Below are 16,681 nucleotides of genomic sequence, written 5' to 3'. Positions count from 1 at the left end.
AGGATAAAAACCTTTAAGTGGTTGCTAAAAGAACTTTGCTTGGCTCAAGAAATATTAGAATTCAACATCTATTTGAGTATATTTTGATTTTGAAGAAAAACAGTACTATTTCCTTTTTTATATTTTGATCATTAAGTACTACAAAAAGAGAAAGCTTGTTTGAAGTTTATTTCTCAAACATTAAATATACAGAAATAGGCAACACAACAATACTATACAAAGTGAGATTAGTTTTTCTAAAGCTAAAAAAAAATATGATTTCAGGTCATTTAGTTTCATTAGTATAGCTTTAAATGGCCAGTCACTTTGTCTATTATATCTACTGGCCCTGCAAAACAAAAATATACAAATGAATAAACAAAAAATAAATGATAACAAATCAACCTTAAAAAATGAAACAAAAGAAAAGTATTGAGTGAGACCACAGAAATAGAAAAAAAAAAAGAGAAACAAGGAGTAAAGGGAAAAACAAACAAAAAAATTCACACAAAACAAACTACTTAGAATGTTGATGAAAACGATGGAAAATGACAAAATGTTTGATCACAGGTTCACCCCTTCCTCCCAGCTCATGAAGCAGGCCACACCAGCAGGGGCACACTCACTGACTCAACCTTGGCCAGTTGGGGACAGACTCAACCACTCTAGGTCTCAGTGCAAGAGACCCCTAAACACATTTCCCAGCTAATTTTATTTTATTATTTTATTTAGAGATTTACCATAAGGTAGATGTAGAAACAATAGGATTCTAGGTCCTCTGCTAGGTTTCTACACCCTGGAAGCCTAATCCCGTCCCATCCCAGGGAAGGACATTCACCACACTGTAATCTCGTGTGTAGGAAATTAGCATCTCCTACCCCTAACCCTGCAGGAGACCGGACCTACGGTTTATTCGTCCTTATCCGAGAAGACTAGAATATCTATCCATTTCTTGATATTATAGAAAGGTAGCACATTCTCCTCAGTTATTTTAAGACCCTGAGTGTTGGTCCGGCCGGGGCCTGAACCCTCGACCTCCCGCACATCAGTCTGGCGCTCTACCAATTGAGCTAACCAGGAGGCGGTTTTTGCACATGAATGGAGAGAGGCCTGGTGAATATAAAGAGTCTTTTCCAAGAACACAATACACCACAGCTTAGCCATGACTTGAACTCAGGTCCCCCGATCTCAGGTCCAGCACACTAAACACCATGCCCCCTGCTTCTCCTGCCCAATGAGAAAGATTCATGGAAAATAAAATCTCTTAAAAGTATTTATTTACCAGGTCCTACACCAAGAACAGTTTTAGAGCCAGGAGCTATCTGTGTCCTGCCTGCATCTCTAATAAGACAAGTCTCCAGACCTAAAGATCTTCCTGTTCGTGTCAGCTCCACTCTGTTAGATTAAGATAAACACTATGAAATATTATCAGTTAACCCTAAGAGTGACTGGCTCCTAATTTTTTCCTACAGTATTATCCTTGAATTAAATACAAAGGTTACAAGACTAAAGAAAATAATCCAGGGGTTTCATTAAGGGCCAGGCACCGGGCAAATTGACCAGTTGTGAGGACGGCTTTGCCCACCTGATTTGACCATCTGGAGGAAAGTTTATCTTATAAAGAAGTTCAGTTCAAAGAGTTTTGCCCGCCTGTGAAAACCAGTTGCCCTCCTGCAGAAAACATTAATGAAACCCCTGATAATCATCAATTCAACAAGCTTCAGATTGTGAACCAAATTCTCCTTTTCAATACTATAGGAAATGTAGAGAGAACAGTGTCAAGAATATGAATGCTAATATATATATATATATATATATATATATATATATATATAATATCTTATTAGACGTTTTGTTGTCTGCAGTATCACAGAGTATTTTTACAAGTTGTGCCGTATTTTGATGAGCCTGTAAGGCAACTCAAAATACAAACAATGAGTGATACTACACAGCAAAATGTTTCATAAGAGATTTATTATCCAATGTGCCAAATTGTTATTTCAATGCGGGCAAATTTCGCAGATATTTCTGGAGTAGAAATATTGCAAGATATTTGTAATCATCTATGAAGCACATTTGGAAAATAATAGGATTTAGAGGGTTTTAAAATCATTTTATTCTCCAATCAAATGCACAAAGTTGGTATGGAAATTACAAAATGTCATTACTAGGAACAGATGCTTCTAATCTAAAACAATAGGGAATAGAAAAGCAGATTGGGTAAAACCAGTTTAAAATTTGAACCTTAAAAGAGGATCTCATAATATAGCTTTCTTCACATAAACGCATAGTTGCATAATGATGATTCAACATGTCTTACACATAAAATTGAGCATCAGGGGAAAGTGAATCTTTTGTTTAACAGTATAAAAATTTAAATATAAATTACATACAATGTTTCCTCATCTGGGGCCTTGACAACAACTTTGGCACATCCTGTTTGGTCCCATTCACGTAACAGCTTTGTGGGATCAATAAAAAACAACAAGAAGCATATATAAGACACTACAAGAAAAAGAAAGTACGGTAAACCTGTTGGGGCTCAAAAGTGCGGACTGTTGCTAAAGGATGTTTTCAAGTATTGGAGACCAAAAACAATCTGCAGCCGCCTATGCCGAATTCTCTGGCTACAGTTTGATGACCTGAGTTTTTTTACTCAGACTTAGAGAACATTCTTTGTATTTTTCTCCTGCTACCACATTTCTTTATATATGCTCTATTTAAGACCACTTATTGGCCATATGGCTAAGGTTTACTCAAACCAAAAAAAGGTGTTATCCACCACATTTTGCAGGTGCCCAACCCATAATTAAAAAAAAAAAAAGTTGCAAGTGTTATTTTATCGTAGCTTGTGCAAACCACAGAATAATATGAGATGAATAGGCGCAGTAATACCTTTGGGTTGCTTGTTTCCATTTGTCTACAAAGGCCAACTGCTGCATGACAGCACTGGAAAGAATAAAAAATATGCAGGGTATACTTAAAGCTTATAAAACCATTGTGAGGAGAATTGAGGAAAAAACACACAAATGAAAGTAATGTTGTCAACATAAATAAGAATCAGACTAGCTTAGTAAATATTCTTGAAAGTTTTGTAACATAAGATATGTAGTTTTTATCCTTGGAATTAATAGACTGAGACTATTGTCATTATTATCATTATAATACTGAAAATCTAAATGATTACCCAAACACCCAGTGGGTTTGCCACAGATTTCAGGCAAGTTCCCAATGATTTGATGATATGGATATGCAAGCAAACTGTGAAGAAAATAAACAGCAATTTTTTTGTTGCTGTTTACCTACTTGAGCTGCAACTTTTCCTTTGCCCATTCCAAGATCCTGTCTTACCACTAAAACCATTTTGTATTCGCCAACTGCATCTAGATTCAATATTCCTGGCTAAGAAAATAAAAAACACAAAGTCAAACACATACCATTCAGTCTAAATTCCAATGTAGTAACTCAGATACAATGAAATATATGAAGTTCATATATTTTGAACTGCGGTATTAGATACGTATGATGCACGATCCTCGCAGTAGATAGCGCTATTTAAGCAATAGCGAAAATCAGACCTGAAAAAAATCAGGCCTGTACGGGATTCGAACCACTGACCTCTGCGATACTAGTGCAGCGCTCTTACCAATTGAGCTAACAAGCCAACTGGGAGCAGGCCGTTGAGTTGATTCGTAATAAACCCGTGAAAGTGATACATCAGATACAATGAAATATATGAAGTTCATATATTTTGAACTGCGGTATTAGATATGTATGATGCACGATCCTCGCAGTAGATAGCGCTATTTAAGCAATAGCGAAAATCAGACCTGAAAAAAATCAGGCCTGTACGGGATTCAAACCACTGACCTCTGCGATACTAGTGCAGCGCTCTTACCAATTGAGCTAACAAGCCAACTGGGAGCAGGCCGTTAAGTTGATTCGTAATAAACCCGTGAAAGTGATACATCAGATACAATGAAATATATGAAGTTCATATATTTTGAACTGCGGTATTAGATATGTATGATGCACGATCCTCGCAGTAGATAGCGCTATTTAAGCAATAGCGAAAATCAGACCTGAAAAAAATCAGGCCTGTACGGGATTCAAACCACTGACCTCTGCGATACTAGTGCAGCGCTCTTACCAATTGAGCTAACAAGCCAACTGGGAGCAGGCCGTTAAGTTGATTCGTAATAAACCCGTGAAAGTGATACATCAGATACAATGAATCCCGTACAGGCCTGATTTTTTTCAGGTCTGATTTTCGCTATTGCTTAAATAGCGCTATCTACTGCGAGGATCGTGCATCATACGTATCTAATACCACAGTTCAAAATATATGAACTTCATATATTTCATTGTATCTGATGTATCACTTTCACGGGTTTATTACGAATCAACTTAACGGCCTGCTCCCAGTTGGCTTGTTAGCTCAATTGGTAAGAGCGCTGCACTAGTATCACAGAGGTCAGTGGTTCGAATCCCGTACAGGCCTGATTTTTTTCAGGTCTGATTTTCGCTATTGCTTAAATAGCGCTATCTACTGCGAGGATCGTGCATCATACATAGTGTAGTAACTCTCCAGGTTTAAATTATAATATAAGTTGAATTATACGAAGATTTTTTTTATTTTTTTTTTCATGATCAATGGGAGGAAAGACCCATTTGTTTTGTCACCATTATCATCATTTTACTTTTTTATCATATAAACTAAATAGATTCCTGTTGTAGTGGGTAACAGATCACATATCACAGTAATAGATCAATATAACAGATCACTGTAACAGATCACATATCACAGTAACAGATCACAGTAACAGATCACATATCACAGTAACATCACAGTAACAGATCACAGTAACAGATCACAGAAGATGTCAAAATGTGTTAAGAACATCAGTGACACGCTGGGCTGTACCTTTTTGCCTCTTTTTTGTTCTTACCACATTTAGAGGTCATCTGTGATCTATTGCTGAACAAACAATTTGTTTGTTAATTGAACCATGTTTGAGGCTACAGAAACTCTTGTATGTCATATTTTGGTATAGATGGTGTTTTCCCATAATAATATACTGAGTCTTAAAAAAAGAACAACTTCTCAGAAAATATTCTCGCCATAAAACATCAAGTGCAAATATAGCAGAGGTTGAATTACATTTTTTCAATGTGTGAGTGTAGGGGTGGGGAGGGGGAGAGGGGGAGGGGGAGAGGGTGCAGGGGGAAGAGGGAGATATAAATGCATATGAGACATCATGTTAAGACAATTCCCTTAGCCAGTATCAAATAGTGTATTTTGGCCAAAATTTCACTGATTTCTTCATTTTTGTGTGAGTTTAGGGGTGGGGAGGGGGAGGAAGGAGAGGGAGAGGGGAGAGGGATATATAGATGCATATCACACATTCATATCAGGCCTGCATTCATATGTTAACCTAAAGATAAAGAATTTAAGGAATTTAATTTGTTCGCCACGGGAATGGCAGGAGAAAGGAACAGAACTTTCGTCCCAATTGACACCTAACCCCTTTGTACCCACCATCCCACCCCAGGGAGGACATCCACCACACAGTAATCTCGTGCGTGGGAAATTATCAAATAGGGTATTTACGCCAAAAGGTCACAGATTTCTTCATTTTTCCTTTACCATAATATAAAGTGACATGTTTCCTGTCGCATCATGCTTACAAAATTAACATTCTTGAACTTCTAACTCCTCGGCATGCCTTACCGGTTCTTTGACTGTTTCTCTCTGTCCTCTCAGAAACCAGCCGAGAAGACTGCCCACTATGAAAGCTATTAGTAAAATGACAGGTCCACTTAATTGTTCCATATGTACCACAAATAGTCAGTTACGTCCTCTATCCTACAATTTAAAAAGACCGTTTATCTCTTCTAAATATATTGAAGAATTTCAGTTTGTTTAGGTCTATGAAAATACAAGCCTGTAGTTTTTCTTAGCAGCGGTCGGTCACATTCGCTTCGTGGGCTTGCGCATATATTCTATTCAAAAGCTGCTGAACAATTAAGTCCCGCGCAGTTCAAATAATTACGTTTTCGAAATTTTATCAAAATAAGCACTCTTAAATTTCTGCTGTCTTTCACTAAAATCCCCGTGATCATACCAGAATTGAACGGTTTGGAATCACTGAAGAAATTCGTAAACACAATCATTAAAATGGCAGTGCCGGTCGATCAGGTGAAGGCTTTGCATGAAGCTGGGTTGTTTTCAAGCTCTAGAATGTTGGTGAGTCTGTTATTTGAGTTTGTGTTTGTGCTACGATTTGGACCCATGAGAGGATACTAAAATTTTTCCAGATCTTTGTAAAAATATGTGACAGAGTCGGGGCCTACAAGATCAGACCACCTCCAAAAATCCTTGAAGCGTTTGAGGCCAGCTGCCCGAAGCGTTCGTTTTTTCACAATATGCTTTTAATGTAAGCATCCTCGATCAAGCCTATCAAATATTTTAGTTTGAGGACAATTTTAGTATAAAGTATTAAAGTTATATATGTTCTCACTTAGGTGTCCTACGCTTAAATTTTCAGCATTTTCTTGAGCGTATGCATTGTACTTGCGTCTTTAATTTCATTTCATCTTTTGGCTGAGATGAAGGTTTGAAGTCTAACGATTGTCTATGTCAATAGATCTAGCTCTTTATTTCATACCTCAAAACTTTTTTTTTTCCATTTTCAGGCAAATTTTTTGTTTTCTGCAACTGAACATAGCAATCAGGATAAATATGATCTCAGTCATATGGTTAACAAGTACCAACTGTTGGTGTACTTAGCTGATTCATTGTTTGATGATGAACAATACAAAAGAGCAGAGGTATACAAGTTTGATTGAATACAAAATTTTTATCATGACTATTCATGCCTGTGATTATTACCTTGGTTTAAGTCAGTGCTTGGGCACAGTTAGCTGATACATTTCCCTCTTCTCTTCCCATTATTAGAAAGTTTACCCCTTTAACTCCCATGAGAGACCAAGATGTAATTTCTCCTAAAAATATCAGCGAGAATCAGAACAGTAAACTACATTACTTAATTCCTGAAGCCCATAGCCCTCATTATAATTTAAGGTGCCAAAGAACGTACAATGTACCAGCAGCCAAGACAAAGCATTTTGCTAATTCGTTTTTCGTGAAGGGTGCGGCTGAAACCAACCCAAGTTGAGATGTAATAGAACTTTTAATAGAACTTTAAGTCATCATATTTTATATTTGTTTAGTAGTAGCTTGTAAAAATTGTGCAATTCAGTATTTTACTGCCATGTGATTTTAAAAAACCAGTCTATCTATCTCTATCTACAATATCAGCATGTGCAAGTGATGAGAATAAAAACAAATATCATCAGGGGATTATTTTTTGATCCAATACCAAATTCTCTCAACTAACATCATGAGAATTGTATGGCAGACAGTAAGAAGAATTACTATTGAGATCTTGGCAGTTTGAAACTTTGACTGCTTCAGTTGAGAAAATCAGTTAAATGTTATTATATTATTATTTTTTAATAATTATGCTTCCTTTGCCTCTAAAGCAATTTTATACCAGAGCTTTACAACTGAAGAAAACTATCATCAAACACAAACCAAAAGCAAGTCCACCCTTGGTAAGAGTTTGAAATTTTCAAAGTAAACATTTTTATATGTGATTGTTTTACACTCTCATTTTATAAGCTTTACTTCTACTGTTGTATAACTGAAGACTCTAAATGATTGTATGATCTTGTGGTTGTGTTTGGTTTTAATTTCAGGGTCTGTTGTCAGAGGTTGAAGTGAAATACAAGATGTCGCAGTGTTATTTACATCTGAAGGAACACAGAGAAGCAACAACAATTGTATGTACTGTGAAACTGTATTCCTTTTGAGTGAAAAATCAACAGAGGGATCTTTGCATTGTGTCTTTGGGCAAGACAATCTATGATGAATAATGAAACCTTTTATTTTTTCAACAGTTGGAAGGGATATCCCAGAAACAAAGATCACCAAAGATAAATATGTCTCTGGCTAAACTGTATCAAAGACAAGGCATGGAGAGGTACTATTCACAGTTAATCTTGATTACACCTAAACATGATGGTCATAATGAGAGCAAATACACTTTTAAGATGTTTCTTTTTGTCAGTTCTGTGAATTTGCAGTGTTTGGTTAACAGTAGGAAGCTTTCTTTGGGTGCTGTGGGAAGTAACATTAGTGCATTAGATCAACTGACCCTGTAACCAAATTCTTACACTGTATCTCCTTTTATAAAACCAAGAAAGTATCAATTGGTATTTTGTGTTTGTTCAACAGGTCCGCTATTTCATGTTACAAGGAAGTGTTGAGGTAGAGTTTCTATACTTCCTTTGTTGTTGAATTTGAATGCCATGGATCTTGAAGTTTGCAGTAAAATGGGGTTACAGAAGTACTTTGTAATGTTCCACCTTGATCTCTGTTGAAAGATGCTTCTGAGTGAATAAAACAAGAGAATACACACTTGTATAGAGCTTGTACCCAAGTTCTTAAACTTGTACCTGTAGCATAACACGATACTAATCCACCAAGAAATTTCTGGGAAACTGGCCATCAGATTTAACTGGTGAGAGACCACTGATCTTCTAGAATAATACTGATTGCCATGTGTCATAAATTTAAGGGTGTGTCCTTTAGCTCTTGAAGCTGTGATTGGTTTGTTATCATTGGGTGTTCCTGGCTCTGAAGTAACATCACTTACTACATCATCAACTCCAGGAATGGACTGGTAAAACATTGTTTGAAATTAGTTCTTTACTGTCCTTGGATTTGTGATGAAGTGTGTTTTGTCACCAGTTATTTGTATGTTTAGTAAGACAGGGTTCTGTAACTCCTAAAAATAAATTCAAATTTTGATTTTTGCCCACCAGGCTTGGTTCATGGATAAAAGCACAAGTCTTGGCAGCATCAGGGAAGCATGCAAGTGAGCTTATTGACTCTGTTTGCTGATGTTTCTATCTTGACTGACAGTTTAATGAATCCAGTTTTCTTTAGTGTCCAAAATCAGAAATCGGCTACCAGTGTCTGAAACCGGAAATTGGCCACCAGTGTCCAAAATCAAAAATCGGTCACTGTTGTCCAAAATTGGAAATCAGCCAATAGTATCCAGACTTTCATGCAAAAAGACATTCAGCACTGTAGAATATTCTGCCATTTCACCATTCCATTAATCTGTTAAACAGGTTCATTCTGTGTGAGGAATATATCTGGTAAAACTTGGCAGACTTTGTGGTGGGCTAAGTGTCGTTTGTGCAGTAAATGGCTTGAACCCGGGGGTAACATGTGAAGGTGTAGTCTGATCGACCCGGACGATCAGACTACGCCTTCACATAAGTGTCGTTTGTATTCTATTGTTACACTTACTCACTAACTCACATAACAGGACAACATTATGGCTTTGCCTCCATAGGAGGAAGTAGCCATAAAAAAGACTTAATCATAACCAAGTTTTCTTCTCTCCAGAGGGGGCTCAAGCACTGAAGAGCTTGGAAACACAGGTGGATAGTTATGAAATTGTTTTGATTTCTTTCTTACAAAACAAATGCACTCTTGGGTTTTTAAATAAGGATGTTGATGAACTGATGCATTTTTCAAATGTTTGTTTTAGAGCTTGCGTGATAATGTGGAATTACTGTGCAATGCTGCTGAGATGTTTTACAATGCTGGGGATTACAATAATGCCAAGTCTTTCTTCCAAAGGGTACCTTGATGGAAGCAGTATTTTTATGTTTTAAGAAATGCTATGTAATACTACAGGACTAGAAATAGTATCTTAAATGTATCTCTTTTGATTTTGACGCAAGATGCCCTATTGGATTCTGTCTCTTAAGATTCCTGTCTTTATTGAATCTCAAATCTTATTCTCCTGTTATTACGTTTAAATTGATATTCTATATACAAGGCTAAAATATTAGGGAAAAAATTATTAAAATGTTTAAACCAAACATTTTGGGCTGTTTGCCATCATCAGGGTTGAACCTGATCAGGCAACCCTGATCATGGCAAACAGCCATGGCAAACGTTTGGTTTAAACATTTTAATAATTTTTTTCCTAATCTTTTAGCCTTGTATATAGAATATCCTTTATTAAGCGAACATTATGGACACGTTTAAATTTGTTTTGAAAAACATGGTGGGTAGGAAGATTAATGAAGGCAAGATCTGTGAAGTGCCTGTGAAGGTTGTTGTTGTTTGTTTTTGATTTGTTTTTTGTTATTTTGGACTGGATCTGAATCTTTTCTCACCTTCCCTTCCCTCTCTCTACATGTTTTTCCCTCTGAAAAATTCCTCACTTTTTTCTCAATTGTAGGCTCATTCACTGGACCCATTCACTGTCCAGGGTATGGACACTTACGCATTTTTGTTGTCACAGAGTGGATGCAGTAACAGTGATGGACTTGAGAAGTAAGTACTATACAAACTTTTGCTTTAGTTTCATTTAAAACGCTTTGAATATAAATGTAAGAAAATTATACTATGGAGGGATCCTCCTGTGGAGAGATCCTCCTATGGAGGGATCCTCCTAAGGAGGGAAGCTGTGCTGCTGCACAGGTGGGGGGTATGACAGCTGACTTAATTATGTAAGTTGGCGACCTCTTTACAAATTCTTTATGGTGTCAACTCAGTTGATAAAACCAAATTGTTGTGTTTCCTATGTTTATAATCTGGCATTAGGTGGCTTTTGAAAAGCCAATTAGCACTGTGACTCAGTTGGTAAAAGGTGTTCGGGCAATAAGAACTTTGGATTATTCTTTCACTAAAATGTGGCATTTTAATGTGGCATTTCGTGTACAGTTTTTCTCTCTTCTTTTCCATGTGGAAAGAATTGACAAGTTGTCCTGAACACGGTGACTGACCTTAAGAAACTATGATTGTATTAAGGACTTGTGTATTTGTTTTTTTGTTTTGTTTTTTTTTCTTACAGGTTAGCTAAAGACCTGATTCAAGTTACACAACTTAAACCAGAACCGTGGATTGCAATGGGTCATTTTTGCAATGCTACTAACCGAAAGCCCAGAGCTGTCTACTTTGCCCAAAAGGTTAGCAGCATCGTAGTGGTTGATTTTTTTGCTGACTTCTGTAAATAATAACCCTAAGCTTACTGTCTTCCATATTTAATTCTATGCTTGTAACTTTTAGGCTCACACTATCGACAGTCGTAACGTACAAGCACTTGTTTTGAAAGGTATGGATAGCAGATAACGTAAAATTTCTACGTAACAAATAGATTCCATATTACCCTTCGTCAAAATGTGGGAAGAACAAGAAAGTAACGCACGAGGCGCACTATCGTCGCAAACGTAAAAAAATGAGCTTGGTTTGTAGGAAATTTCGCGTTATTGAAAGACCCGCTAATTCCTATATTCGTATCCGGAGGTGAGCTTACATTTTTTTTTAGTTAGTCATTTTCTAACGTATATTTTAAGTTACTTGTATACCTGCCGCTCTGGTATTTCTTACAATGTTTTCAGCGAGTTTATTACAAGCGTTGGAGAAGCAACAGGAGGCCTTGCTACATTTCCGCGAGGCAGTGAAGCTGGCTCCGTGGAACTTTGAAGCACAGAAAGGTATTCTTCTCCATAGTTTCCAAACGTTGAAGCTTTGAAGTAGAGATATGGCGAGAAACCTCTCGTGTTCAAAGGTATACCGTATTTTCTCGTCTAAGTGCCCGGGCGCTTACCTCAAATTTCGGCGAAAAAGGGGGTTGGGGACGGGCGGGGCGGCTTAGTGGAAGCAGAACGCTTAATCGAGGGGCGCTTATTAGGTTAGTGCGGCAAAAAAAAAAAATTATAAAAAAAAAAAATCAAGGAACTCTGCAACCACATGGAGATAGGAATAACTGGAACGGAAAAGAAACTATTCTTCTCTGCTGATTCCGCTGTAGTTAAAGCTTAAAAAGTTATGAATTATGTGATAATAGAAACAGGTTCTCTATGTATCCCTCACTATTAAGCCAAGTGAGGGAGGAGGGGAAGTTATTCAAAGGGGGGGGGGGGAAGGCGGCGGCGCTAATTTGAAATTCTGGTCAAGGGGGTGGGCGCTTATGCGGGGTAGGGCGCTTAATGTAAGAGCTTGTTTTACGACCCTCACTCGAAAAACGCTCTATTTCTTTCACCAAATAGGTCTTGTTGAGTGTTACATGTCGGCAAAACGACACAAGGAAGCTTTAGCCGTGGCAAAGAACGCCCACAAGACTTTAGGAGCCAACCCACGGACTTTAACTGTAAGATAGTGTTCTACGTATGATACACGATCCTCGTGCATGATACATATCTATAACCGCAGTTCAAAATATATTAACTTCATATATTCATTGTATAGTTTTCTACGTTGAACCGTTAGCTCCAAAGATCTGATTGGCACAGAAAATCTTTCCTCTAACTGCAATTCATTGTCTTGCTTTTGTAGCTTTGTGCCTCGGTTATGGCTCATGAACCGTCTCAATACGATAAGGTAAGTGAAATGGTTGGGAAAAAACCATTCACGTAACGCGCCTCCCCGTAGGAACTAATGTAATGACCACGATGCTACATAAATTCACCTGTCAAAAGTTGAAATGATACTAAAATTCTCCTTGACATCTAACGAGAAACAGTTCTTGCCAAGAATTTCCAGAAAATCAACTTGAGATCTCAAATTCTCATGAATTTCATGCTCGGATTGCTTGTGATTGGTCCGTGTAAAGAATCGAAACTTTTCCAGGCACTTTATGACGACTTCATGATTTGAATGTGTTTATACAAGGCCACCAGTATGCTGGAAAAAAGCTTGGCTCAAGACGAGACTTATACGGATGCTGTATGTCTGTTGGCGGAAATCATGGGCAAGAAACAGGAATACAACAAAGCTATTGCTCTGTAAGTTTCCATTCATAAACTAATCATCCTAAGAGATGATTGATCTCTCAACCTAGGGAGCTGAAAAGTCTTCTTGAAAGACGTCACACCCTCGAACTGTGCAAAGTTCTCAGTTGAGGAGAATAAAAAACTCACGTGGTGCCGAGTCGGTATACTGTGCTTTAATTAGCTTTTCAACCAATACTGAATCTTATAATTTATGTCTAATAGGTTAATTGAAAGTCCTTCCCCCTCTCCTCAAACAATGTTACTTGGGGATGACCATTTTTAACGCCTGCACCAACAACAGACAACATTGAAAAGGAGGAGAGGAGGAGAGGAGGAAGAAGTGTTTAAGAAAAAAAAATTAAAGAAGTATTGGAGCATGTCAAGACTTTTGCCGCTCACTGTAGAGCTTGGTTTTTATAGAACAAGGCGACTTCGAGGTTGATCGCTCCCTCCATGGGAGTATCCCTTGGCTACCCCAAGAAGAAGTCGCCAGTATCCATCTGTACTTATGATAAGAAGTTCTGTGAGAATGAATTGTGTTTCACCAAGAAGACTCACCGTTAGTAAAGCCAAGTAGTTTTCAACACAGGCGCTTAGAATCAGGCCACTCACAAGGAAAGATCCTTTACCTGACGTTTTCCGTAAATGCCACCTCTTTATATAGCTTCTTATAAGAACGTAGTAAATGACGGTTTTGGCTAGGTTTCTTATCAAGGTTTTCTGTTATTTTTCCAGGTTACGTAAACACATGAGTCACGACCGTACAGCACGACTGCACCAGCTGTTAGGAGATTATCTAGCACTGACAAGTGATTATCAGGGAGCACTGGACCAATACACCCAGGCACTGAGGTGAGACGAGTCTCATAAGGAGGCTTAAGCGGAGACATTTTTTGAGATGCAGAAGAATACTGAGAGAAGAATGCTATTACTGATGGTGTGCGCTGACATCAACCAATCAACTGAAATGTCTTTGTTGTAACATCTTATACCAAACGCAACAGAAAAAAAAAATGCAATCGTTAGGTGAAAAGCTTTCGACTTCCGGCTGCCGTCTGCGTCTCAAAAACGTTTGTATTTAGGCTCCCTATTTAATGGTAACTGCTCTTACATGAGACTGGAGAATTTGTAACAAAAGAAAAAAAAAAAAAAAGTCGGCAGAGTCAGAATGTAATTGTTGGAATTCAAGGATTTACAATAACCATCACTGTGGATGCTAATCAGAAGTTTTTGTTTCATTATAGCTTTTCTATGATTAAAAACAAGCACTGAGAAATTGTAATCATTCAAACTTTGCTAATTAAACGTTCAACTCAAGTAAACTTGATAAAGGTCGTTTGTTTTGTTGATGTTTGTAGCATGAATCCCGGGGATAGTAAAGCGTTGGAAGGAATGCAAAATGTCGAAAGAGCGAACGGGGGAGAAATGGAACATGAAAGTGGAGATGAAGCCGAAGAAACAAACGGTGGAGTCAGTTTAGAAGAGGTATTTGTTGTTTGCCTAGTATTTCAAAAAGTGCCTCGCGAAGGTGAAAAGCTTTTAAGCTTAAAAGTTTGCATACGAGAATGACACGCACAGCTGCGTATGGCTTATCCCTGGTTTCCGGAGCATAAATCTTCCTTACTCCGGCGAATCAGTTAAAACAATTGTTTTGTCGTTTCGCGGTTGGACAAGTTAATATTTTCTTCTTCTTCTCCCTTTAAGGAGGACATTGAAGATGAAGAACCTTGGGCGCCACAAGATATTCGTGGAGCAGTAAGTTAAGGTTTTTTCAAAGCTTCTTCAAGTATTTGAAACTCAATTTACAAGAGAAATGTGTTCTCTTTTCCCTTTTGGTTTTCTCCTCAATAATGTATAACCTTGTTTATGATGACCAAGGGCGCAGTTAAGAGAGAGGGGTGTCAGGGTAGAAAGAAAGAAAGAAAGTCTCAAGCACTCTAAACAACAAACGTGTCTAGTTACAATGATAAGGTTGAGATCGGACGTCAGCATTATCAGGCGCCTCTGGCAGCCGCTTCAGTCCATGTAACGATCTCACCTTCCCTCCCATCCCACCCCAGGGGAGGACATCCACCACACAGTAATCTCGTGCGTGGGAAATTAACGTCTCCTACCCCTAACCCTGCAGGAGACGGGGCCTACGGTTTATTCGTCCTTATCCGAGAAGACTAGAATATCTATCCATTTCTTTATATTATAGAAAGGTAGCAAATTCTCCTCACTTATTTTAAGACCATGAGTATTTGTCCGGCCGGGGCTCGAACCCTCGACCTCCCGCACAACACAATCCGGCGCTCTAACCAATTGAGCTAACCGGGAGGCGGTTAGCTCAATTGGTTAGAGACCTTCCCCCTACCCTACCCCCCTACCTATCCCCCTTACCTTGACAAGAAAAAAATCGAAACAACCGGGCTAATAACATGCCAATAGATGTCTTGGACGCCTCTCATTATACTGGAAAATCCTGTTTCCAGCCCCGAAAACTTAACCCAGTAAAAAGCAAGATCTGACCGGTAGTTCTCCCATCCTGTTTGCTAGAACATGTTTTTTAAATTGTGAGGAGAAGTTCCGTTTTGATATTTTCTAAGAGCTAAAGGATTAATCATACATTTTGACGGCTCTTCTCTTGCAGCTTTTCTGATGCACCATGGCCTTCAAGCAGTGATTTCCTTGGGGCGAGAAAACTTTTTTCTGTTTCAACTGTGGGTATTCAGCCTGTAAATAAGAGAGGAAAATAAATCTTATTTTCATTAAATAAATGCTTTTGAAAAAGTATCGCTTGCAATGGCTTTTCAATGGCATGTCATGGCTTTTCTCGCCACAGAAAATGTTGCATGTTTTAGAGAATACGAAGAGTAAAAACAAGTGAAAATATAATAATAACATTTACAACAATGTCAGGTGACAAAGTTTAGAAAAAGAAAAACGAACCATTTTCCTCCCCCCCCCCCCATCCCCCGACGAACCGCCTTATTTTGCTTAACTCTTTAAAATCTAATTGATATTCGTATTCTCTACACTGTTTTCTTCACATTCCCTATGGTACTTACGGTATCCACCGCTTTCGCCCCCCTATCGATTTCGCCCCTACCTTATACCTTGTTCGCCCCCACACTTTTCGAGCTCGACCCCACGAAGTCGAGTTCGCCCCCAGATTGAGTAATGTCAAAATAAGTTTCTTACTTACAAGGGGAATTTTTTTTGACAATGAAGAGCATATTATATTAGTAATAATTTCCTTTATTCCCGTGAACTTTATATTTGATTAAAGGAGATGCTGTAAGGGGAATTTAGAAGCCAGTCACTGTTAGTGATTAAAAGGTTAAAAACCATTTCTTTTTTTTCAGTGACGTGCTTTCAGAAGCTGTATTTGCTAATAGTTTGTATTAATTGACATCTTTAACGAGGAAATAAAAGTCAGATATTGGACTATTTCTGTAAGCTTGAAAAAACATTTGAAAAGTTGTTTTTATTCCCTTACTCAAGAAGAAAAGATCACGATACTTGCTTTGCAAGAAAGAGAAGTGTCATGGTTTCTCAGAGGCTCAAAACTGAGAGGAGCTGTCGTTTTGGAACCCAAGTCGAACGAGGAATTAGTTTCCTTTTACGCCATTGGTTGTAATCTTCTCGCCCTTATCAGGTTGTCTTGTTTAAGTACTCTTCTTACAAATTTATGTTGGTGTTTTAGCGTTTCTTCAAGAGCCGTGAGTTCATGCTCTCGTTGTTTCTAATTTCTGTTCATATTACATGTTGAGTATGTACACCATTTTATTCGGTCATTTTAGCAAGACAGCTGACGGACGAGTTATTTTTTCAGTAGAACTCGAGTTCTCTTTAA

At 38.0% G+C, this 16,681-nt stretch overlaps 2 protein-coding genes across 3 annotated transcripts; one reads left to right on the top strand and one right to left on the bottom strand.

Moving 5' to 3' along the window:
- Positions 1-149: 149 nt before the first annotated feature.
- On the bottom strand, positions 150-5,934 carry LOC111330106 (peptidyl-tRNA hydrolase 2, mitochondrial). The gene is made up of 6 exons (XM_022934903.2): positions 5,711-5,934; positions 3,286-3,381; positions 2,875-2,928; positions 2,373-2,440; positions 1,262-1,374; positions 150-328 (listed from the first exon to the last, which is right to left on the bottom strand). Exons 1-6 carry the CDS (start codon positions 5,810-5,812, stop codon positions 279-281), a joined length of 483 nt encoding a protein of 160 aa, XP_022790638.1. The 5' UTR covers positions 5,813-5,934; the 3' UTR covers positions 150-278.
- A 68-nt stretch (positions 5,935-6,002) lies between these two features.
- On the top strand, positions 6,003-15,618 carry LOC111319902 (anaphase-promoting complex subunit 7). 2 transcript variants are annotated; one of them, XM_088743909.1, is made up of 21 exons: positions 6,003-6,226; positions 6,676-6,810; positions 7,525-7,596; positions 7,741-7,824; positions 7,942-8,024; positions 8,279-8,311; positions 8,622-8,726; positions 8,869-8,921; positions 9,461-9,495; positions 9,606-9,698; positions 10,308-10,402; positions 10,923-11,037; positions 11,138-11,183; positions 11,470-11,565; positions 12,121-12,221; positions 12,407-12,451; positions 12,743-12,855; positions 13,579-13,695; positions 14,202-14,328; positions 14,548-14,598; positions 15,476-15,618. In XM_088743909.1, the coding sequence occupies exons 1-21, from the start codon at positions 6,158-6,160 to the stop codon at positions 15,482-15,484; spliced, it is 1,677 nt and encodes a 558-aa protein (XP_088600035.1). In that variant the 5' UTR covers positions 6,003-6,157; the 3' UTR covers positions 15,485-15,618. The 2 variants fall into 2 exon arrangements, with proteins under 2 accessions (XP_088600035.1, XP_088600036.1); XM_088743910.1 differs by having other exon boundaries at positions 6,012-6,226; positions 14,548-14,608.
- Positions 15,619-16,681: the final 1,063 nt, after the last annotated feature.

This window comes from Stylophora pistillata, chromosome 13 (assembly GCF_964205215.1).
Source record: "Stylophora pistillata chromosome 13, jaStyPist1.2, whole genome shotgun sequence".
NCBI classification, from domain to species: Eukaryota; Metazoa; Cnidaria; class Anthozoa; order Scleractinia; family Pocilloporidae; genus Stylophora; species Stylophora pistillata.
This window is presented reverse-complemented; position numbering and strand designations above follow the sequence as displayed.

Excerpts from the sequence above, each read along its gene's own strand:
- LOC111330106 (XM_022934903.2), bottom strand. The coding sequence starts at position 5,812 with ATGGAACAATTAAGTGGACCTGTCATTTTACTAATAGCTTTCATAGTG. Across the intron at positions 1,375-2,372 it reads GCCCCAGATGAGGAAACATT|AGTGGAGCTGACACGAACAG; the intron begins GTATGTAATTTA and ends TTAATCTAACAG. Across the intron at positions 329-1,261 it reads TGTTCTTGGTGTAGGACCTG|GGCCAGTAGATATAATAGAC; the intron begins GTAAATAAATAC and ends TTTGTTTTGCAG.
- LOC111319902 (XM_088743909.1), top strand. The coding sequence starts at position 6,158 with ATGGCAGTGCCGGTCGATCAGGTGAAGGCTTTGCATGAAGCTGGGTTG. Across the intron at positions 9,699-10,307 it reads CCAAGTCTTTCTTCCAAAGG|GCTCATTCACTGGACCCATT; the intron begins GTACCTTGATGG and ends TCTCAATTGTAG. Across the intron at positions 11,566-12,120 it reads GAACTTTGAAGCACAGAAAG|GTCTTGTTGAGTGTTACATG; the intron begins GTATTCTTCTCC and ends TTCACCAAATAG.